Below are 25,711 nucleotides of genomic sequence, written 5' to 3' on the forward strand. Positions count from 1 at the left end.
AGGAGTTGTGTTCTGCCTCACTACTCAGCAACAGTCTATTAGACCATTGCTGTACTTTCAGCCATCATCTAACAGGAAGGCCTAGATTTGGGCTATCAGCCCTGCATTGGAATCTATTAAACCATGACTAAAATATTGTGATTAAACAGATATGACTATATGTAAATTAAAGCCAGCCATCAGCAAGGTTTGTCATGATAGGTGGAAAGTCTCCAATTAATTTAACTTCTTTTGACAATAAGTTTAGATCAGAGTAATGATTCTGCCATGCACTTGCTTATCATTTACAACTTTATGTAAGAAGTGAGACATTACTGGAAGGGACTAAGTTGTGTAGGCATTTTATTTAATGCTCATGAAACAATGTGCACATTAGATCATGGCTCTGAAAATCATGTCTCATCAGTATTTTAATAAATGGCAGTAAAATAGTATAGAACTTCTCAAGTGTAACTAACCTTTGTAAGATTTTGCCTTTAGTAGGGTGCTTAATTGAACCATCTAACCATTTGTTTCTTGGAATACACTTTTCAATATGGGCATATCAATTTAGTATCAGTCACCTTTTTAAATCTAAGAAAAAAATCACATACCTTTAGTTTGCTGAATCCCATCAGACTGATTTATAAGTGAAAATCTTGCTTGCATCTGAAGAAAAGTGAAAGGCAACCAACCTTTCTGCCAAGTGGTTAACCTGCTCTTAAGGCTATGGGACATGTGTCCCAGGAACAGCTAATAGAGCAAGGAATCCATCTGGGAAGAATTGAGAATTTTTTTTCAAAGGTAGATCAAAATGGACACTTAAGTCTGCTATATCCTCACTTCATCAGGAAACCATGCAAGCTTTAATCCTCTGGATTTATTCAAGTCATCTTTGGTGGATATTTGTCCCTTTTCCTCATATCCTGGAATTGGCCCTGAAGTTATTTCCATATTATGACTGATTTTAAAAAGGTATTAAAGTGACATGTTAAAATACTGTGTTTCCCTAGACTTCCCAAATGTTTGTACACAAGTGATCTTCATTAATCCATGGCTGTATCAAGTGTTTCCCAACAGTGTGCCATTGATGTTCTTATTCTTTAGGGTACAGTACCTATTTTACATCTACTGGGAGGATAAATCATTTGCCTGATCCTATATAATCACGACAAGAGATTAATTAAAATGCCAAGATAGGAAACAATTTATTAGAGAGAAGAAAAATTTCTCATCCAAAATATAGAAATCTGTACAACTTTGCCACAATCAATATACATGAACTGTACAAATTTACACCAGTTCATAATTTACCAAATAAAAGATGACTAACAAAGTTCACAAAATAGATGGTGGTTTGTGAAAAGACTTTTACCCAATTACATACAAGGAAATTACAAACCAGACCTCCACTTTCTAAAAATAAGAAGTTTACTCAGTCTTAGAAAACTACAAGCTAGCAAATGTACAGATAGCTGGCTGGTGCTAACACCACAGTTCAGACAGTGTCTTTATATGGTCTTTTTTAAAGCCTGTTGCCATGGCAGATTCTGGTCACTTGTGACTTTCAAGGCCAATACACAATATGAAAATCTGACCATTTCCCCATGTCATGCTTACCAGTTTGTTTTATGTACATTTATACATATTGTAAGTGCTAGGTAAAAGTCAGAAAATTTCCAGTACTATTATGTTTATAACAAGTCTTGTTACTGAGCTGCCAAAAATGTAACAATTTGTAAATGTAATAGTGCAAATTTACTCTGCAAGACCAACTGCAGAGAGTAACTTTATAAATACAGATTTGGATTGAAATAATTTGTGTAAAAATTAAGTAAGATGTCTGGGAGAAACTGAAACCTTCCTTGGACTTCTTCACTCCCTAGCAAATAAAGTGATCATTCTGACTCACAGGCTATTAAATCACTGAAAAGGTACTGTCCAAACTACGGCACTGTCACTTGAAAGTTTACCACTCTATTCTGTGCCAGATCTTCACAGCTGTGACATGGTTTAAATTCCATAATCCATCCCCAGAGGAGCCCACCCAAAGTAAAAACCAATTTTATCCATCCATTTTAAGGTGATCCATCCATAGACTATATCTTAACCTGATACAGTCATCATATTGTAGTTTTTGGAAGGGCTTGTTCTGCCCAAGAGAAGTTCCTCCTTACAGCTTATTCTGCTGTCTACCATTTGCATGTTGGTGTTATTTTGGCTACCTCCTGCTGGTGCAGCTTCATACAGCACACAGATCGAGCCATCCTCTCCGATACGATAGGAGACTTCATAGGGGTCAACCCATAGAGTGAGTTCACTTGGAAGAAGCCGGAACAGTTCCTGACTGCTCAGTCCAATCCGTTGTGCTGCTTGTCCAATCAGAGGATCCATTTTATGGTTGATCCGGATACAACGGTAACCTGATCCCTTGCACGGCTTTTCTGGGAACCAGTGATGTTTATAATGCTCTACAGAAAAAGAAAAAAAAAAAAAAAGATTGTGCTGCTTAGCTCTAGATAACAGAGTCAAAAAGATGTACTATGATTGTCATGTACTCTAATTTTTTTTTTTAATAACCCATTTCACAATTGACGCGGTCGAGAAATTTGATTTTTCCAGCTCAATAAGTGACTAACATTCTCAGAATGTCTATTATAATAAATTGTAAACCTGAAAGACACTGGAAAAAACTCCAGATGAGCTCTTAAATATTTTTGGAGGTAATTTACACTACCTACTGTGATCTCACGTGGCAAGTATTTTTCATGAGTTATTTGCAACTGAGTCATTACTTTTACTCACATTTTTTAAAATGATTCAAATACTCCGTGGTTGTGTGAAGCATTAAGGAGTTTCTGGGCTTCAGATATCCCAGATTTATAAATATTCTCAACTTTTGGAGGAAAAATACACTTAAATAGCATCTTGAAACATTTCAGCGTTGTTTTCCCATTGCAAGTACTGCTAATGAAACTATAACAGGGAAAAGCAGACTGGAAATTTATTGACAAATTAAAATAAAGACTTCTGTATTTTGAATGTTCATCTTACTGTATACCACTATATTACCTTTCTATATCGCTTGTTGTCCTAGGGCTAAATTCTGATAGCTCTACTCACCATAGTTACCCAAATAGGTGGGTAAGGCCACTGAAATATAACCAACAAGAATAACAGAACTTGGCCCTTGGATCAGAAACTGTATAGGGAAGGAACTACATTTTCCAATGTGGTTGTATAGCACCTAGGACAAAGGACCCTGACTGGTGCCTTTGAAGGGTACCACACTAAATAAAAAGATTTCTGTAGTGCATTTTCTGGAAAACAGGTCCTGAAGGAACCTGACTCCCATTTCTGTAATATTTTCAGATATAAAAACTAGTTAAATACACTTTACACTTGAAACTGGATGGGGTTTTCAGTACCTCAAAGTGCTGATTGCTTTCAGAGATTGTTATCTGTGTCCAAATAAGTTTTACAAAAATCTAAAAGGCTTCAGTTTAAATCCCTCCCTCTTCTCCGCCACCTTTGTAAGCAGCCAGGAAAGGACCCGGATTTTCCTTATTTAAAAACTATGTTACTGTATTAGAATACTAGGAACAAAAACAAGGTACATGATGTTGGTTGACTACACTATCAGATATTGTGGCTTTTTAAAAAGCATTCCCGTCTCGGACAAACTCATGCACTGTATAAAACTGCACGACTTGAAATCATTTTCAAGAGGTTTCGTCCCAGAAGCCAGTCGTGCGTCTTTGTCTCACTACAAAGATACAGATTAGAGGCCTGATTTGGGAACTGGAAAGTGACAAAGGGCAAGGGCGGCTGGGGCAAGTACTAGGAAAGAGGCAAGCAGAACAACTGGGCTTGTAAAAACACTTGGGGACAAACTGAGCTTCGGGGAGAGATCCCGTGTGGGGAGCGCACTGCGCCCCAACAGGTATGGGGCCGGCTCCCCTGGGTCCCAGTGTCCAGCTACCACTTTCCGGACAGAAGAGGGTGGAAGCAAGTGACGCCCCCGCACCGCCGAGGCCCGGCGGACGCCGCCAGCGGGCAGCACGGGCGGGGGCGGCTGAAGACGGCGCCCTGCTCGCCAGAGCAGCCCCGGGCCGCGCGGCGCCGCCCCTCACCTGCCAGCAGCTCCTGTAGGTTCTGGCTGAAAGTCTGCAGCTGCCGCTCGTTCATCAGCCCCTTGGTGCGCAGGAACTTGGAGATGAAGCCCACGGCCGCGGCGATCTCGCGTATCATGCTGGCCCGGGTGTACAGGGCGGGATGCATGGGGGCGGCGGGCGCGGCTCTAACGCGGGGACAAGAGAGCAGCGCACCCCAGCTCACATCCCGGGGGGGTCGGGGGCGGCGGCCTCCTCCTCAGACAGGGGGGCGGTGGCAACAGCAGCGGAGGCGACACCGGGAAAACAGCGAGCATCTCCTGCTGCGAGGGACGAAGAGAGCCGCTTTCGTGCGTCGCCTCTTATAGCCGCCGCAGGACGGAAATGGCGTCGGGGCCGGGCGGGGCCGGGAACCCGCAACCACCAATCCCGCGATCGCACCATTGTGACGGGGGTTCGGGAGGGCGGGGTCCGGGGTGGGGTGACGTAATTGGATTGTAAACAAATAAAGCCTGGGAGGCGAGAGGCGCTGGGAGGCGGCAGCTGCCTGGGAACAGTGCGTCTGGCGCTGAGAGCAGCGGGGCAGCTGCCGCCTGGGGGAAGGGCCTGTGCAATACATATATATAAAAAATGCTACAACTCAACAAAATATAGGCCTAGACATGTCAGGACTTGTACCTCGAGAGAAGGGGTTATGAAGCGAAATTAAATGTATCTGAGCATGCACATTAGTGTGTACACGTGTATAAATAATGAATGCTGTAAACAAAGTGAGAACTATCCACACACACATAGTACTATGTCTACAGACAGGCTTATACCAATCGAGTATAAATATACCTACAAGGAAAATCCTCTGTCCACAGACCATAAAGAATTCATACATAGGGAGCTCAATATCTGTATATAGCTCTGTATCTAGTAAGATAAATATCTGCCTACACACATAACACTATAGATTCACTACTTGTATGCAAAAATATATCTGTACATATAGAGAATATGTATGTAGATAGATACAATATCTATACACACATATGCACAAAGATATGCAGATATGCTAAGACATATGGACTCTATATTATCTATGTGTATGTATTTCTTTAACAGTACATTTGTATGTTGCAATGGAAATATCTACCCAGGCAATATAGATTCAATACATGTACCCAAAGAGGTGTTTGCATATATACAGATAATGTACATCTATCTAGAGAGAGAAACATCTGTTTGCACAGACACAAAAGCATATGTTTAATATATGTACAGAGAGAGGTGTGTATTTAGATAGTGAACAAATATACATCGAGAGTTAAAACTGTGGCCATGTTTATTGGTTATATGTTCCTGTATTTTGATAATTAATAATGGTTGGTGTGGCTTTTCTAATTTACATTGTATGCACAAAACTATATATAGTACAAAACAATGTAAATTAGCTTGGGTGTAAGACTGCAGATGGCTGCTGTGAGATCCTATAATGTTTAGGAAAAGCTGTGTGAATGAGTGAACTATGTTGTAAGGCTTGGTAGTTATAGTATATAGAAAATACACAATTTATGTCTGCATATGTGTGTTTTGTATTATATTTATGGTCAGAGTTAAGGCTGCCTATTGTTTCTTTGGATGAGACCAGAGATATGTTAGCTGTGGGTGGTACAAGAGAGGTAGTTGAGGTAGAAAGGGGAACTAGTTAGTGTAGTATAGACAGGCAGTTGTGCTTTTTCCAGTTTGTGCTGGACCGTTGGAGGAATTTACAGTCTAGCAACCTGAAACCAAAATTAATTTTATTTTGTTTGGATTTCCCAGCTTTTTAAATAAACATGTACCAGTGCCAATATTTAGTCACACTGATAGCTGTTAAGGTTGATATGGATTATCTCTGATTGATTGCTTTCTTGCAGAGGTCCAACAAACTCCCATCCCAGTAAAAAGCAACAGAGGGTCCTGTGACACCTTTAAGACTAACAGAAGTATTGGGAGCATAAGCTTTCGTGGGTAAGAACCTCACTTCTTCAGATGCAAGTGTCCCATCCCAGTGTCCCCTACAGCCCCTCTTCTGGCCCCTGAAGAAATACTCTCTTCCTTAAGTCCCCAGTTCTCCACCCACACATCTGGACTATTGTTTAATAGAGAGTAGTGGCATTCCCAAGCACCTAGGAACCCTGGGCATGACCCAGGACATTATGGTGCTAGGTGCTGTACAAACACAGAAGAAAATGGTGGTTTCCTGCCCCAAAGAATTTATAATCTTATAAGAAAGAAGACAGTTGATGGAAACAGGCAGACAAAGGAGTACAGGGAAACAATGAGACAATACTGGTCGGTATGAGAGGCAGTGGTCTCAGCATAACAGTTCTCAATTTTTTTTGTAGGCATCATGGCAAAGGAGAGTTTCAAGGAAAGTTTTGAAAGCAGATAATGAGGTGGCTGTGCAGTGTTAATGGGGAGCTCCTTCCAAGCATGTGGGGCAGCACAAGGGATATTATGAAGGTGCTTGTTTGAAAATTTAACAGGTGAATGATGGTGGCTGGCATCACTGGCCAGCCAGAGATGGGAGTCAACATTTCTGTGAAAAGCAACAGAGGGTCCTGTGGCACCTTTAAGACTAACAGAAGTATTGGGAGCATAAACTTTTGTGGGTAAGAACCTCACTTCTTCTTGCATCTGAAGAAGTGAGGTTCTTACCCACGAAAGCTTATGCTCCCAATACTTCTGTTAGTCTTAAAGGTGCCACAGGACCCTCTGTTGCTTTTTACAGATTCAGACTAACACGGCTACCCCTCTGATACTTGACAACATTTCTGTGTTCTACCATCCTGCACAGCCCTGCCTCCAGACACTCACATCGCACTATGATATGCTTTCCTCACTTATCTTTGCCCCCAACAGTACCCACTGCTTCCATGTCCTTTTTTTAAGAACAAGAGGGAAAGGGAGATTGACAAGTTTGAGATGGGGTCCTGTAGGAAAACAGTACATAACCCTGTAATTAAGGACTGTATCCTAATGCATACACACAAATGGGATGAATTAAGATTGTCTAGGCAACCCTAATTCTGACATTTCTAACTTTTGTTTACATGACTTTGCAACATTCTTTTCATGTTGTTTTGGTAGGAACTGACTCTCCCTATTGGTTTGCGGACCGTCTTGCTCATTGTGGGTTCTACCATCACAGAAATAAATAATAAAATGTGACTACTTTTATCTAGGCAATAAAACCTATGTAACCTAAATATTGCAAAGCCTATCTGCTTTCTAATGAAGGCCAAGATTCTAGAGCTGAAAATAAATTAATTAGAATAATGTGATTTTATTGTTATGGGTCTAGAGTCTTTGGATTAATGCATGTCTGTTTAAGGAAATAAATAAGAGGCATGTATCATTTTTCTTACAAGTGATTTTTTGTTTAGGAAATAATTCCTACCTATATAAGGAAATACAAAGAAGTGCTATTGTGTAACTGTTTTTATGCAGTACTTGTTAAAACCTTTCAGAGTAGTGAACAATTAAGGATATTCTCCCTATATTACAGTTGTGTCTACGATTTTTATTGTATTTGGCATTGACCTCATAATGAAACAGGAGTTGAAAAATCATTGGTGATTGTTACTGAAAAATTGCATTTATTCCTGAGATTGATGAAAGGGTGCCTTTTCTGAGATGTACTGTCTGCTACATGTAAGAAACAATATATGTTAGCAATCCATTCTTATTATCGAAAAGATATTATTAGTGTAGGTTGTGAATATTATAATATTAGTGTTATTAATCAAGCATTTTTAAACCTATGGCAAGGTCTTATTTCTCCCAAAATAGTATAGCTTGTTTTGTATGATGTGTAAGACATGCATTTTTGAGTTATCTTAATCCTTGCACTAATGGGGAAGAGCACATGTAATCGGCATCTCTGCAATGAGGTGGAGATGGGGGCTCTTCAGCTTGGGCTATAAGCCTTTCTCTCAACCTAGTATCACACTATGAAATACAACACTGTAATTGTTAATCAGTGTTTAGTTTACATTGGAATAATGGTTGATTGCTCCACCCCGACACGTTCTTCCAAGCTGAAGAAGTCTTGCTTTGAAAGCCTGTGGTAGTCTGAGAGAAACTGAACTAAGTATCAAACTGAAAAATCCCAAATCTCTAGATTAGTGTGTCATGAAGCACCAGATACTGCAAATACTCATATGTTAATCCCAGTGAATTTGCATGAGTAAGAGGTTGCCGAATAAGCTCTAATAATGTAAAACAGATCACTACGTTAACAGAAAGGTGAAAAGAAGGAATGGGAAATTCATGAGCTGCAAGAGAGAAGCTATCAAGACAGGTTAAAACTATTCTGCAAAACTAATTCCATTAGATTGAGCTCATGAAATCATAGGATGACAAATTCTGCTTGCCTTATTTCAGAGTAGTATTTTGCTCCATCAGTAATCATATAGGATATGTCTACACTTGGAGGCAGAGGTATGATTTCCAGCTTGAGGAGACATACTCACGCTAGCACTCATCGAGCTAATGCCCTAAAAGAGAGTGTAGCTGTGGCACATGAATTGTGGGATGAGCTAGCCGCCCGGAGTACGTGCCCAGGGTCTGTTAGGCATGTCCTTTGGGCAGCTAGCCCTTCGTGCTGTGCACTGTTTTAGTGCACTGGCACGATGAGAGCTAGCATGAATATGTCTCATCAAGTTGTAATCACATCCCCAGGTCCAAATGTAGACATACCCATTGATTTCAAAGGGGCTATTCATGGAGAAGGGACTGCTCATTGTGAGTAAGAGTGGCAGAATCTGACTCAGAGGGATTAAATTGAAGGTTTCTGTGTTGTTTCTTTGCTTTCTCCATGTGCTCAAGAATGGGATGGTAGCATCCACATGTGGCAGCTAAAAGCAGATTCAGAAAAAAAAATCTAGAATTTGTATACATTTCCAATGGAAAAGTAGCAGATGCCTGGAGCAAGCGTGGTACTTAGATCAAAATTATCTTTGCATTATTGAACTAAAAAAAAAATGGAGAGAGTGGAAAGTATAGTATGAGCTGCTTATTTTAAAGCTTTGTCATGGATAATAGAGGCTTGTGTGCAACAAATAGTTAGACATAACCATTATCGTTCTTACTCTTTCAACTTGATTTGTTTTTCACTTATACTCAGTTATGAGCAAAACTGGGCAAGACAAGTACAGATAAAAAAGAAATTGTCAGAAACCGCATCCTGCATAGTAATGTAAATTTATTAAGAAGATAATTTTAAAGCCACATTACTGATTATAAAAACATACTTAACCTTTTGTTCTTGCACTCTGCAAATAGCGTATCTTAACTCCTAGGCCTTTATCCTCAGCTGCTCTAGAGCTCCATTCGATGCAGCTGGGAAGGGAGGAGGGCAAAAATGGCCTTGTGCTTCTCTGGTTCCCAGAGTTGCAGGGGTCCTTTTGGCCCAGCATAACTTCAGAGCAGGCCTGAGGGTGATCTAAACTATCCCAGTTTATCATGGCCTCGTAGGGATTTCCAGAGCAGTATATTCCAGGTATGTCTCCTTACAACACATCATGCCCCCTCATGTCTGGGGATGGTAGGGAGGGGCAGGCAGGGATATGTTGAGGTCTAAGAGAATACTTCACTGCCCATTTAGAGCAGCTTTAAAGACCCTTTGTGGCCTGAAGTGGCACTATGGGACACGCTTGGGTAAAGGATTTGGTTCTTACTGATTTCAATTGGAGTTTTTCTTCAAAAAAGCACTCTAGGATTGATTCATTGATTGTAAGGCCAGAAGGAACCATTATGATAATTTAATTTGACATCCCACATAACACAGGACATAGAACCTCACCCAGTAATTTCTGCATCAAGCCCTTAACTTCTGTTTGAGCTATAGCATATGTTTTAGAAAGCCATCCAGTCTTGATGTAAGGCGAATCCACCATGTCTATACGTATCTTGATAAATTGGTCCAATGGCTTGGATCCTTGCTTTTTTGCAATATTTTAAAATATTATTTTCCTGTCTTTGCTCAAGGGTGTACAAATAAAAAAAATCTAAATAATTGAACTTTACTATCATCATTACTCAGGGAAAATATAGTTTTCCATATCTGCACTAAATGTTAGGACCACAGTATGCTAGAATTCAGAATCCAGCAAATATCAGGACCCTGCAATTAATTTGTGTAACCAGCCTTTCCGGTTAGAATACCTCACTTTACCATGTAAAAACGGCAAGACCAACAATTTCTGGAACTCCTTTGGATCTAGAAGAGATCTGTTTAATTTTGTGGTGTGTCTGGAAAGTCCTTGAGCCAATTCTGCTGTGCTTGTGGATTTGGAGACTGTGGCCTGATTTGCAGAAGGTGGCTGCTTGGTGCCTGATTTTCTAAAAGTGCTCAGTCCACACTCTCTGAAAATCAGCTCCCTTTAAAGGCATCTCAAAATAAACACCCAAATATTGAGACACCTAGAATCACTAGTCACTCTTGAAATTTTAAGCCCAGGTGCACCACAAAGAAGTATACAGAGCCCTTACTCATCAAGACAGGAAGGTATAGCACATGTACACCTGCCTCCCAAAAATATGCCAAGTGTGCACTATGACGCATAAGAGATTAAAGAACTTTAGAATAGTCCGTGGACTGTTCATGTAAAAAGAGATTGCAGGATCACAATGACCTCTCTGTACAGAATCCAAGATGTTACATATTGTAATTCACACTTGGGTACTTTTTCTCCTTTCTGAGAAGGACAATGCCATAAATGCAGGTACTTGCTTTGATTTTTTAAAACTTTTAATATTCCCATGAAAAGAGAAGGCAAAACCTGATTTATTATGGTACCATTTTCCCCCAGAAGAGGATGGATAGCTGAATGTTAGTACAAGTGTTCTACACGTGCATGCCTGATAACACTAGAAATAGAAGAATCTAAATACAAACAGAAGCAATATTTTAACTTAATATCACCAAGACTGGGGAAGAGGGGCTTCCCCTCATTGATTTTGGAGAATGCAGGATGAGCGCAACTAAAAGACTGAAAACAGAAATCATAACAATGAATATACATGTGAAAAATTAGGCCAGTGGTGTGTCTTTAAATTAATCAGATGTCTCAAACATGCTTGTGATGAAGAATGAGAGAAACAAATCTCTGCTTTTTTAGATGTTCACTGTTTACTAATCTAAAAAAAGTGCAGCCTTGGGATTTTCGTCTCTCCCCTCCACACTCCATCAAACAGTGACCAATTTTCTCAGTTTGTCTCAGATGTATTTACGGAAAGAAGCAAACAAACAAACAAACAAGAAACCCTGACCTGATGTGCTGTGTACAATAGCGAGAAGAAATGTGACTAGCTGTGTGGGAGGGGACACTTGGTTCTTATATGTAATGCTGGGTACACCTCCTCAGGAGCTGCGTAAGAGTTCCTCATGGCAGGAAACAGAATGTTCTGCTTAGCAGGATCTAACATAAAAGCAAAGACAGTAAGCCGCTCTTTTAGAACTAAGCAGTACATTAATGCGAGAGCCTGAGCCTGCAGAGGATGATCCTAACATTTTAGTTCAATGTTCTGCACTTTAACTTGTTTTGTAGTTCTTTAAAAACTGCAAGCAAGTCTTTTTTTAAAAAAAAATATGAAGCATAATTTGTTGTAAGGTCATTGCCACATTAAATTGGTAAAGACCCAATTATAAAAAGGTGCATAACCTGTCTCAGTGGCCTTCATGCAATGTCCTTGTACCAGCATTCCCCCTCACTCCCCAACTCCCCCCTCGAGAATCCTGCAGAGAGCACTCCATGGGTCAGGGTAATTGCTGAGGGAGTGGATAGACACTTGGGGATGGTGTTAGAGAGAGACAACTTGTTTCTGGCCCCACATAGCTGAGTTTGTCTGGAGCTATATGGTCTTTTCTGCAGAGCTCTTTCCTCTCCTTGTCCTCTGGGTTTAGTCACAGCCAGCTGCATTGCCTGGTAGCCAGGCAGGATGATGCCAGGAGACAGAGCTAACGAAGAGACATGTTTGCTTCTCCCACATCAGAAAAGGATGGGGGCCGGCCCCCAAATCTGGTGAATCCCAGGAGATCTGCTGGAGACCATCTCCAGGTTTCGGTGCATGTCCCTCGGCATCTTCCATATGAACAACATTGTATGATGAAATGATGTGGGGGATCGTTGTGAGGGTTGCTCACAGATTTTCTCCTACGTAGTAGTTTGCCTCAGGAGGAAATGATCTGGCCCAATATTATGTAATTTCCTATGTTGTGTTTAAATGCAGACTCATCAGTTTATCTGAAGAAGACATACTAATACGTGGCTTTTCAGAGAAAACAGGTCTCATTTCAATGCAATGAATTCTCTAGTAATGGATAATGCTTGGGAACTGAAGTCTATACATGTGTGTATATTTAAATCTGCAGACTACCCAGTATTTTAGATATAGGTCATTTTAAGAATCTCCTGTTTCGCCCATGAAACCCCATTTAAGTCAGCCAGTATGTACGGGTGTAGGGCAAAATTTTGACTTCATTTTGTTACTCCTCTCACAGAACTGATGCATTTCTACATGAATGTAGAGGTTCCCAGATACTAGGGGAGTGGGTTTCTTAGAAATACATAGGATAATAAATAATGGACGAAATCCTGAAACTGTGAACTCATAGCCAGACAGTGTCTGATAGGCACTGGTCCATGTTGGGGGTGATGGTGAGCTCCAAGAGGGACTGTTCTTCACCTGTGTTGGCCAGGAGGAAGGAGAAGGACCACAACACCTGGGGTGGCTAGTGTAGTGCCCCAAAAAACACACCAGCCCCTTCCATCTCCTTCCATAAATTAGCTACACTGGCTTCAATTTTGCAAACTCCAGGCTGCAGAAATGCCTGTCATCAGTGAACGTTTTTGAATTAGGACAATAGGCATTTTACCGCTCTTAATAAAAGTAAATAGAATAACCCTGTAGAAAGATTACCTGTAATAAATACAAATCATTTATCAAGCTTGCATAAAATAAATGTAATACAGTATTGTTCATTAATTTCAAAGACTGAAGATCAAGCATATATTTTAGAGGGGGGAAATAATCGCTTTTCTATGCTCACTTTAAGTGAATTAACAGTGAATTAACAGAAAAATAAAAGACTGGAGCAGTGCTATTTTGTAAGTGACATGGGTCCCCTCCCAAAATTGTGCGTGTGTTTGGGAGCGGGGGAATGGTTAATCACCTTTAAAGAGCTTGTGCCTTTGTTGTAAAATAATCACAAGTGAGAATTCTTTTAAAAACAGGCAACCTGTCAAAGCATGAAGTCAGCTCATTTTTAGGTGCAAATGTGGGCTGCTGGCTGTTATGTAGGGTTACCATATTTCCACAAGCAAAAAAGAGGACACTGGGGGGGGGGGGAGGAGCCCCGCTTTAGCCCCGCCCCATCCACTCCCTCCCACTTCCCACCCCCTGATTGCCCCCCTCAGAACTCCCAACCCCCCCGCTCCTTGTCCCCTGACTGCCCCCTCCTGAGAACCCCCTACAACCCTACCTGTCCCCTGACTGCCCCGACCCTTATCTACACCCCCACCCCATATTCACACCCCCGCCCCCAGACAGACCCCCGGGGACTCCCATGCCCTATCCAACTGCTCCTCACCCCCTGACAGGACCCCCAGAACTCCTGACCCATCTAACCCCCTCTGCTACCTGCCTGCCTCAACCCCTCTCCACACCCCTGCCCCCCTGACAGCCCCCCCAGAACCCCTGACCCATCTAACCCCCCCGCTCCCTGTCCCTGACTGTCCCAACCCCTCTCCACACCCCTGCCCCCCTGACAGCCCCGCTGACAGTTCCCCCACCAAACTCCCGACCCATCCAACCTCCCCTCCCTGTCCCCTGACCAGGACCGGCTTTAAAGAGCCCAGGAATCGGGCTGCACTCCGGCCGGGGTTGTGGGACTTGGGGCCAGGCCAGAGGTGCTCAGCCGGGCCCGGGCCAGCACTGCTGGGGCCCGAGCCGGGCCGGGCCAGGGGTGCTCAGCTGGGGCTAGGCCGGCGCTGCTGGGGCCCGAGCCGGGCCAGGGCTGCTCAGCCGGAACCAGGGTCACCGCCCTGGGGTCGGAACCGGGGCCGGAGCCGCTGGGGCCTGAGCTGGGCCGGAGCTGCTGGGGCTCGGCCAGGGCCACGCCTCCCCGGAGCTCTCCTCCTCGCGCACCCCCGCCCCAGCTTACCTGCTGCTGCCTCCCGCTTGCCCCTGCTTCTTTTCAGACTTCCCGCGAAGATCTGATTTGCGGGAAGCAGGGGAGGGGGAGGAGCAGGTGGGTGGAGCGTTCAGGGGAGGGGAGAAGGGGGAAGACAGCTGCGGGGCCGGACAGCGTGGTAAGGCTGCAGGGGATGGGGGGAGTTGGGAAGGGGCTTTGGGTGCCCAGCGGCGCTTGGCCGCCGCTTTTCTGTCTATAAATAGCCGACCGAGGGGAAATCCCGGACATTTTTAGATTTTTAAAAATCCCCCTGGACGGCTATTTATAGACCGAAAAGCCAGACATGTCCAGGGAAATCCGGACATATGGTAGCCCTACTGTTATGTATATTTACCAGAGGCAATAGGCCCTATCCTGCTTGCACTGATGTCAATGGGAGTTTTACCACTAATTTCAGTGTGAATAGTATCAGGTTTAATATATTTTTCACTATGTTGAATCATTTAGAAGCTTGTTCTCCACCCTGATGTTCGCCATATTGATCCCCCTCTCCCTTTCATGCTCCCTCTTCTCCAGTCACGCTGTTAACTCAGAAAGCATTAAGCCATTGGGAATAAATGGCTCCTCCTTGAGCTATTGCCAACGCTAAAGTATGAGATCAGGCTTCATGGAAAGAGAAAGAGTCAATAGAATGCTCTTCAACAACTGCATCTTCACAGTGACCCTTTAGCATCCAGTTCTCAAAGGTCACGGACTTGGGAATCAGAGTAGCAGCCGTGTTAGTCTGTATCCGCAAAAAGAACAGGAGTACTTGTGGCACCTTAGAGACTAACAAATTTATTACAGCATAAGCTTTCGTGGGCTACAGCCCACTTCTTCGGATGCATATAGAATGGAACATATTATGGGCTGTAGCCCACGAAAGCTTATGCTCTAATAAATTTGTTAGTCTCTAAGGTGCCACAAGTACTCCTGTTCTTTTTGCAGATATGGGAATGTAAATCCGCTTCTGTCCTTTAGTTTCCTAGACATTAGAAATTCAGTGGTGTCACTTCAGAGAAAATCAGACGTAACGGCCCAAGAGGAAGTTCCTTTTTCCATGACATAGTTTTGTTTCTAGAGTAATCAAGTCCACTATTTCTCATTCACATATCTAACTGAGCAAATAGTGGAGAATATCATCCATAAATATTCATCTGAATTCTAATTAGACCATATGCCCAATCCCATTGCAGTCACTTTGTGCAAACATCCGACCATTTGATTTTTACCAGCACAGATACTGGCCAAAAACAAAACAAAACGAAAACAGGTTTTCAAACTGTATCTTCAAATATTCAATTAAAGAGAATTTTGAATGGCATATTCATTTGTAAAATAAATAGTTTGCTTTGTGTTGGTTAGTGAATAAGAGAAATAATATCACTATCACTTACGTCACAATGAACCCAGTGAAAACTGTAAATTGTCAATCTTCTTCACAGATGATTTGCAAATAATCTGCGGACCAAGAATTCCATTCTGAAGAAATTTGCCAATTCTTTCAAATAACAAATTTCAGAATTTCACAATGTATTTGTGAGCAATTTGAAAACATAAAAAAAGTTCACGGGGGAAACGTCCATTGTCCAATTCTATTTTCAATTTAAAAATACACAACATTTTAAAGAGTTTTGAGGGAACATTTTGAGGGAAACAGATAAAAACACTAGGAAAAAAACTGGTACATTTTGGAGCAAAATTGTAACACACTTGAATAAATAATAACATAGATAAGTGAATAGATAACTTATAACTACCAATAGTACATAGCACTTTTATAGCTATTTCATCTATAGCTCTCAGAGAACTTTACAGAGTTTGATAACCATTATTATTCCCATTTGACATTTGAGGAAATTAAGGCACAGAAAAGTTAAGATCCAGATTTTTAAAAGTGGGCCAGTGATGTTGTTACCCAACTTGTGATTCATTGGGCCTATTTTTCAGAAGCGCAGAGTACCTACAACTCCAACTGAAATCAAAACCACTGACTACCTCTGAAAATGTTGGCCTAAGTGTCACTCAACATGTCAAAGGCAAAAGAGATAATATATTACAGACCTTTTGACTCCCAGTCAGGTGCTCTATCCATTATAGCAGCCTTACAGCAACAGCTGATAGGGAGCCAGCTGCTGCTGCAGGGCCAGATTGTACCCAACACAGTGTGGGTGAGTGAGAGAGGTTGCAAGAGACCCCTTTCCCCTTGTGTCCCTGTGCAGGGGTGGGATGCAATTAAAGTCCCTGAACTCCTAGGAGCACAGGGACTGCTTCCTCCATGCAAGACACCCAAAGGAATAGAAGAAGTGGGACTGTGGCTCTCTCTTTAGATCTCCACCCCCTTGCAGCTCTTGATGTAAATAGTGTGTAGACCTAAAGAAGTTCTCAATGGCTCCACGTGTGTGTCCAGCTACAGGCAACTCTGGGAACAGAGGGGTATAAAGGTAACTTCTGGTCATTTTTGCCTCCTGCCCTCATGAACTGTGACAAGCAGAGTTCTGGCACAATTGAGGATCTGGGCTACTGGGAGTCAGATCCACTTGCTACTGATAATGTAACTGCCTAAGAATATCCGTGATTAGGGTGTCATATATTGATTAAGGTACCTTCTCTGCTATATGTCCCCCTTTTGAGACAGAACAGTTTGCCTGTTGACAGGACAAAGCGATGAACTCCATGACCCAGTTTCTAAACCTTTGCTTTAAAACAGACCCACAACAACTCTGTTATTCCTTTTTCTGGGAGGGGTTCCCAGGTCTTCATAAAATTCCACTTTTCTCTTTAACATTGAGAAGGCTGTATAAGCATGATATAAGCATATATAAGCAACCATTTAATGATTTGGGTGCTGGTAACTATGCCTTCCAAATCATTCATTTTTTCTGCTAAAGCCCTTGCTAAAAGCTGCTTCAGAAACAAACTGCTTAGAAACAAACATTTAATTTTATCATCACTACAGTAATTTGAGGGATACATTATTTTTTTAATGTTGCTTCTCATGAAAATGCATGAGTTACCAAATTGTTCCTCTTGAAATATGTATGACAGACCAGTAATAACTTTCTGAACAAACCATTTCATTATCACCATTGGCAAGTCTATCCAAAGCTGGATCTAACATTTTTCCTGTCTAGTCAAACTGGACTCCTCTCATATCCGCTCAAGCACTCAGAAATATACCATACACAGTTACAAAACACTGTAGTATTCCTAACACTTGGCTGCTTGAGGCAACAACCTGCTCTGCTGATATAGTAAAACTAGCCCTGATTTTATCATCCAAGATGATTATCAGGTTGCCTTATCTTCTTCAAAAATATATATGCAAATGGTGATTGCAAAGCAAAAAATTCATCCTACACACTGAGTGTCATTCTAGCATAAAGAGGCTACACAAAGGGGTGCTGTGGCACGGTTACGTTTGTGATGCTCATACCCCTTAATTCCATTAATTGTCCTACCCTAAAGCAACAAAGCTAGCAGGAGTAAGCTCCACCATTGCTACAAATAACATAACAGCTAAAAATACCCATGATTAGAGTGACATGCATACAAATTAAATTAGCTATACTGTTATAGACAGGACAGTCTGCCTGCTGGACAGGACAAAATGATGAACTCCATGACCCATTTTCCCAACCTTTGCTTTAAGGGACTTAAGTCACAAATAGGTAATTAGATCTAAATAGCTTTGTGTGATCGAAATAGATCAACAGTATACATGTGTGGCCTAGGAAAAAATGAAGGCACCACAATGGATTGATTTAGATGGAATTCTGAGACTGTTTTCAGCAAGTATGTCAAACACATACTGAAGGAATTGCAAGAAGTCATGTAAAGAGTGTCAGTAACGAGAGCCAGCCAACCATACATTTTCCTGCCTAGTCAAAGTCATAGCTATTTGAAAAGAAGGAACCTAAGATGACAATCTTGAACAGGTTAAAAGGAAGGACCAAGGAACAGATTTTGATCCTTCAGAAGATTATAGCTTTTGATGAGTCATTCTAAAAAACAAAAATCAGGCAATACTGGAATAGAAAAAACACCTTTCAGAATTAGAAAATGCAAAGGCAATAGCATACTAGGTAAATACGTGGGTAGATAATTCTACACCATGCTCAGTGTGTGTGTGTGTGTGTGCGCGCGCGCGCCTGCAGAAATACATGGAAAAATGTGCCTAATGAAAAGAACATAAAAGTGCACCCAGTGTGAGCTGAACCTGATCTTCATCAAAGATGCTCAGATACTTGTCTACAAGATAGGGAGAAGTCACCAAGCATGCAACAATGTTCATTTAAGGCAAGTGCATGGGTCAAAAGCAGACAGGAATATGGATGAGAATGGGATAGATTGCATCCCAGGAAAGTTGATTAAGCAACAAAGGTGTCAAATTCTCACCTCCCAGTATGAGAGTGTATTTAGTTTACAAGTAGCAGTCTAGCTGCAATCTCCCATCACACAAGCATAGGTTCTGCTGCATACTGACATGTTTCCGTGGGAGTGTTGAACAAGGGAAATAATGGTGAATGAGACTAGACGCTGCCACAGAATGCTGCTGGAGCACAAGATGATGAAAAAGAGCCATGGCACAGAGAATGAGTGGTTGACAACCCGCTTCACCAGTCATCTCCTCACCAAAGCACCTGTGTCAGATACCACTTCAAAGCCACAGTAAGGTGAGAAAACAGTACAAACAGGAAATCCCTCCACGAACGTAATGTACTGTAAAGTCTCAGTGCACATGTGAACCCATCCATTTGTCAGCTGCCGGATGTTACTGGGAGAGCTTGTTGTTCTGACATGCCCCTGTGGACTGGGTTCCTGGTCCTGCGATATAAGTAGGCATCTCTGATAGGCTCCTCATGGGAAGTGTCTCACCTCAAATCTAACCATTGGGTGTTCCTCCTTAGGATGTATACACTTCCTGATCTCATTAATCTAGTATTTCATGGGCACTGTGCTATGCAGTCTTTCTACTAGCATATTTGAATGCTGCCTGAGGCTGCTTTAATGTATAACTGCCTAATCTATCTAGGCATTTAGAGTGCACCCTTCGCTGTGGTGTCTGAATGCCTTTTCCACTCTATTTATACACACAAGAGAAGGTAACGTATGGCACAGTGTTGCGAGCTATGAACATGTCCTCTTTGCTATGTGCTGCATGTCTCTGGACCCTCAAAGTGTTGCACAGACACTTCAGCACTGTGGTTCAGCACATTATCTCCACACAATATCATTCATGAAGGTCACACCACATTTTCTGCTACTTAGTGAGTCATGTGCATTTTGGTCCCAGGTATACCATGTGTTGGAAGGGAAGATTGGGCCTAGAGTACATCTGTAGGATCTTGGCACTTTTGTTCAAGGTGTTTGAACCCTGCAAAGCTGATAACTCTCATGAACTGATTTGGGACCAAACATGATGAACAAATGGGAGGTCAGAAACAAATAACATATTTCGTTCTGTGTTTGTGCAGCACCTAGCACAATGACGTCCCGGTCCATGACTGGGGCTCCTAAGTATGACCACCATACAAATAAATAAATAAATAATAAATAATAATAATAATAATAATATGTGTGGCTATGCATGTTGGAGAAACACACAAATCACACAAGCATAGTATATTTTATCCTTTGTCTCCCCCTCCTCCCCCCGAGACAATGAAGTATTTGAGTTCCAACAAGCAGACTAAAAAATGAAGCTATAGAGTGGAAAATGCTACAGGGAGATTAGTACAGCTTCTCTTCTATTGTACCCTCTCTTCATATTTTGCACCACACATTTATTCACAAATTGATTGCTTTCATTGCAAATGTGGTTTAGTTTGTTGTTTCTTCCCTCCTTGGATCATCTTTTTCCCACACCAGGTTGGAACTTGCATATCTTTCTTTATGCCACAATCAAAAATAAAAAATGAAAGAGTTTAAAAAGAAGAGTGAATCATGTTCCATTGTTACAGTCAGGTATACAATATGTCAGGGCAAGCCATGGATAACATCTAAATCCATTTGGTATGCAGCTATACTTAGGTGGTCACATATCACACTGAAATTTATTCTTCTATATTAGAGTATTATCCAGTAACTAATGTTTATTCATCTTGGCATCTAATATGAAGTATACATGGATAATATAAAAATAACTGGGAGAAAGCATATTATGATAATATTTTTCACATTTTTCCTCAAGCATGTTTCAAAAACATATTTCATAGTTAAAGTGCAGACATAGGAAATATACTGTGATAGACAACTTTTTAAAAAAATATTGCATTATATGTATTGTTTCCTTTATTTTTTCTTATAGATTTGAGCATTTTGGTCTAGAATTGTCAAAGTCACTGGTGATTTTGAGTGTCCACCATGAGATGCCTTTAAGATGGCGGATTTTAACAGACTGGGTCTTCAGGCACCTCACGGTGGGCACCAAAAAGCAATAGAATTTAACTCACATGCACATATTTACTGTGAAATATATTTTATGTGCAAAAAGTCTAAGCATCAATGCAACCTTGAGGGTGAGAAACAAAGTACTCAAAAGTTAGGAAAACCCAGAAGTTAAGACAGTATGGTCAGCTTTGTCCATCTGCTTTAAAATGTAAGGCTGTTTTCTGGTCTCACTTACTGGTGTGAAACTGGAGTTTTAAATCACTGAAAAGAGTCTTAGAACCAACCATCCCAGTCTTCTTAAACCACTTATACAGAGACTCATGATATAAAAGAGCAAGCTTGAGACTCCCTACCCTCCAAGTGCTCCTGCACCATGGCCATTATACATGCCCAGGGAAAAAAACATAAGAAAAAACATAGAAATACCCTCCCTTGCAGGCTATGAAAGGCACTCGAGCAAAATAATTGCTGTAACCCCTGATAAGGAGACAAGCAGCATTGTGAGGAAGTAGATATCAGCCCGATGGCAATGGCTAGACTGTATGCAAGGAGCAAAATGCAAGGAGCAGAATTATTGGGACAGCAGCACAGTGTGTTTCTGAACGAGAGACAAAAGGGTAATATTTAGATGGTGGCCTTGCCAGATGTGAAGGTCTAAAAAATTGATTTAAATTGTTTTATGGCAACAAGTTGTCATCCTGGGGTTCTATGAATTATGAATATATTGTAAATCGGGCTTTGCCTCTGAACCACGGAGGCATCAAAATCAGGAGGGAAGATTTGCAAGAGGATGGGTACTTACCAACAATAACTCTTTATCTCTGAGCATATTGCCTTCAAAGAGCTCTTGAATCAGCAGGAAGAGCAGATACTGATTTGGGGAGTGTAGTGCTTCAGTCACTATTCAGCTATTGGTACTTCTCCGCTCCCCTCTTCTAACGGCCCACAGTGGGGCTCTGTGGAGGCATCATCAGGAAAGAGAATTAGGATTATTTACCAACAATTACTCACTTCTCAAATGTATTCTATCTACACATTCTCTCTCTCTCTACCTTTTCACCTCCACTTCAGCTCTCAGCTCTTAGAGCTTCTGGGTGTGAGGCAGAACTGAGAAAGTGTTTGGAGTGATGGTATTGATACCCTTAGTTTATGGGACGTAGGCTCTAAGGGAGCCAGCTGCTGCTAACGTGGGCACATAGTACTATGTGGAGACGATGTCATAATGAAGGAGAACCAATCCTTGATTCAGGACAGGAAAGAAGCCATTTTGCATGGTGAAAGCAGTAGACTGCCAGAATGATGTTAAGAATTAGCTGTGGCTGTTATGGTGTACTGAGGTAGTGGAGACGGAGGCCCACTACAACTATTGTTTGCCTAACTCGAGGCTGATTAGGCTATAACACTGAATAAGGAAGTCCATAGTCCACTTGTAATGCAGCCAGCAGAGTCCAAGTTAGACCCTGTCATTCAATTGCAGGTTAAGTAGTGGCGTCCACTACCTGACACTTTTACCATCCCAACAAATCCTGGTGGGACAACTAAAGGTATTCACCCACAAGATGATGTCCAAAAAGTATCATAAACCCTGTGTAATTGGGGCAGCATGGAAGTACACCCAAAAGGTGCTCTCACTAAACCTGAATACTCATTGCACACTTCTTTTGCTGAGTTTACATCAAGGGACACACCACTAATGCAAACGTGTGTTACACATATATAGTGCCTGTATCTCAAAGCATCTAGAAGAACCTTACAGATATAACAGATTATAGTATAAAGATAATTTTATGCAGAACTGAAGTGAAGCAACATCTGTAGTGTAACATGGCAACTTGCACGATTGTTAAGCAATTTACTTTCTGCAACATATGTAATTTGTTACACAACCACGTTGCACAGCTGTTCAAGGCAGGAAGCCGTGGTCAATACCATATTCACTTGAAACTACAGAAGGGCAATGGTACTGTCGCAGCTCTTCTGGCAAAAAGGTTGCTAATGCAGATTTTTCTGGTGAATACTGTAAAGGTTCACTAATCTAAGCATCATGGATATGAGGTAATTGTCAGGATACATTTTATCATGCTAATTTTTCAAGTATAAATTTCATAGTATTTATAATAATTGCAATTCAACAGGGTTTTGTTATAACCTCATTTAAAGAAAAGTGTGTTTAGATGTTCACCCAGCCTAGGTAGAATTGGGTAAGGAGCCTCTTAATGAACCTTTCCTCAGTCTAGAGCCTGATTATGTCAAAAACACCTTTATAGATTATTCTGGATGTTGTCAGAGCGGTGACTTTACGGTAATCTATAAAAATATTTATATATAAAACATTGCACATTATTGCTTCATGCGGGTCAGAGAGTTTATCTTTGGAGAACTATCTGTAAGCACGTCTGTTACTTATTTCCTGCCTTGACTCTGTGTAGGAGTTTCAAAGTGTGTGTAAATGAAAGAGTGAGCAATACATTGTTAAAACATGTATATATTGAAACATGTTGGCTCAACTGCTAGCATACCTACACCCAAAAGATAAAAGCTCCAAGCCACACTCTGCCCTTAGTTCCATGGGTGAAATTCTTACTGCAGTCAGGGGAAGGGGGGGTCACACCCAAATAACAGAGCAGAATACACAAAGGAATTTTGTTTAGAAGAAGAGTTCAGCAGCTAAAGTTACAGGATAACACATTTAATCTTTCACTTTAGATTATATTTAAAAATAATTGGCCGGTTATTTAGCAATTAGGATTATATATTTACTGCAGTGAATTTGACATTCTTCCTTTCTTCTTAGATTCAGTAAGTAAAAGAAAGCAGGTTCTAAAGAGGCAGCCTGTATGTAGTGTAGTTGTACCCATGTTGATCCCAGGATATTAGAGAGACAAGGGGGGTGAGCTAATGTCTTTTATTGGGCCAATGAAAAAATATTACCTCACCCACCTTGTCTATTTAAAACCTGACCTATATAACCTGTATGTCAAAATATGCTCTTCCTTCTATAACTCCTCTTTTACTTTTCCAAAATTTAATCTAACATGTCAAGAATGAGTATAACATAAATACGCACAAATGTCAGCCAGCTATAGATTAGTTTTGACATGCTTTGCAGGGGAGATGAAAACAGGCCTCATTTGTATAAATAGAAGGCTGCTGATGTATACCATGGAAAGCAAATACTATCATTCTCTTAAGGCTCCCTATTTTTCAGTCAGGCTAGGTCTATACTACCCGCCTGAATCGGCGGGTAGAAATCGACCTCTCGGGGATCGATTTATCGCGTCCCAATGGGACGCGACAATCGATCCCCGAATCGGCGCTCTAACTCCACCAGCGGAGGTGGTAGTAAGCGCCGCCGACAGAAAGCCCCAGAAGTCGATTTTGCCGCCGTCCTCACAACGGGGTAAGTCGGCTGCGATACGTCGAATTCAGCTACGCTATTCACGTAGCTGAATTTGCGTATCTTAAATCGACTCCCCCCGGTAGTGTAGATGTACCCTCAGAAATTCTATAAAAATGTAGAGAAGCCTCACAAACTGTATCTTCTGTTTCTAGATCATAGATAACTTTCACTGAACAGAACTTGGATTTATAGAATTGGAAAGTCTTCACACCCAATTCTAATAGTTCTAACACCTTTCACAAGGACTAAATTCCCTTTTTTCAAAAATGTGTAATCTAAGCCGGTGTAGGTGTTCCGTTTCACGTCAGCTTCATGCATTTTTCTTACACTGCATGAAAATATGTTACTTTCAGTCCTTGATTGCCTAAAAAGTAGCAGAGTTGTGATAATTGAGAGGATAACAGCTCAGTTTTGGAGAGCAGTGGCTGGATGCCAAGGGCATAAGGAAAATGTGCATTAGGATGATTGAAGACACTTGAACTTTGGTTGCAGAATACAACCACCGCCAGCAATAATAACTTTAATAAGAATCAAGCTATCGCTCTGTAAAAATAATCTGATTTATATTGCAGTGGTGCTCACAATGTGCTAGGCACTGTACAAACATGTAGAAAAGTGCGGTCCCTGCCCCCAGCAGCAAAATTTGGATCTGAATCCAAATTCACACTGTAAACTCACAGCCCTTGGGGCTCTGTGGATCCAGGAACTGGGTTTACAGCCATTTCTCATTTTGAACAAGAGTCTATTTACAGTTTGAGGCTTTGGCCATTAATGACACTGGTTCATTTTCCAGACTCCGGTGCTTCTATCTTCCACCTGCAGGGCAGGTAGGAAAAGCTTTAATTCGATTGACAAATTCATAATCATTGTAATTTCTACATTTATCCATTTTCCTACAAGAAAAACATATCTGCCACTTGCCCACTGCCTTGCTCCACTGATGTAATGCTGCTGCTGTATCTTTCAGCCTGATCCAGTCCCAAGCCTGCTTCTGCTTTTCACACTGTATGTTCCATCATGGAACTGTGATGCCAGCGTAAATCTGTGCAACACAGTACAAATTACTTTAGTACTTGCACGCCACTATAAATCCTTTTCTGTGAAAATGCCTTAAAATAGTCTTTTAATTAAAAATCCAAATCTTTGATCAATTTTTGTAGCATGTTGATCTACAAAAATATGGAATTTGTATTACACTGCTGTCACCCAAATTTCATCAGAACTCTAGAAGTAATTGGCTGTGCATGCAAGACAACTGTACATTATTGTACATGGTATGGATATTTTTACATAGATTTTTTTCTTGAGCATCTGACCTGCTATGTGTTGTTTCAATGGGATTTCTAATCAACTGTGCAAAATGCTTTAACCCAGTGTCATCAGAGCAGGTCAGTCAATCAAAAATGAGTGCAATGTCTAAGAAATATTAATATTAATTAGTCATATTCTACTCAGTCTTCCTGCAGAATTGCCTTTGATTTAACTATGTTGGACTAAATTCAGCCCTGGCACTAGTAGATGCAACTCCCATTGAGTTAAGGGGGGGTTGCCTCTCATTGTAGTAGGGCTGAATTTGGAACTTGAAGACGGCCTATTAATTGTTGAATAAGATCTATGGGG

General features: G+C 41.3%; 1 protein-coding gene across 1 annotated transcript; it reads right to left on the reverse strand.

Annotated features, from left to right (window-relative positions):
• Positions 1-1,162: 1,162 nt before the first annotated feature.
• BTG1 (BTG anti-proliferation factor 1) lies at positions 1,163-4,438 on the reverse strand. The gene is made up of 2 exons (XM_034772643.1): positions 4,113-4,438; positions 1,163-2,450 (listed from the first exon to the last, which is right to left on the reverse strand). The coding sequence occupies exons 1-2, from the start codon at positions 4,258-4,260 to the stop codon at positions 2,086-2,088; spliced, it is 513 nt and encodes a 170-aa protein (XP_034628534.1). The 5' UTR covers positions 4,261-4,438; the 3' UTR covers positions 1,163-2,085.
• Positions 4,439-25,711: the final 21,273 nt, after the last annotated feature.

This window comes from Trachemys scripta, chromosome 1 (genome assembly GCF_013100865.1).
Source record: "Trachemys scripta elegans isolate TJP31775 chromosome 1, CAS_Tse_1.0, whole genome shotgun sequence".
Lineage (NCBI taxonomy): Eukaryota > Metazoa > Chordata > Testudines > Emydidae > Trachemys > Trachemys scripta.

Excerpts from the sequence above, each read along its gene's own strand:
- BTG1 (XM_034772643.1), bottom strand. The coding sequence starts at position 4,260 with ATGCATCCCGCCCTGTACACCCGGGCCAGCATGATACGCGAGATCGCC. Across the intron at positions 2,451-4,112 it reads CCTACAGGAGCTGCTGGCAG|AGCATTATAAACATCACTGG; the intron begins GTGAGGGGCGGC and ends CTTTTTCTGTAG.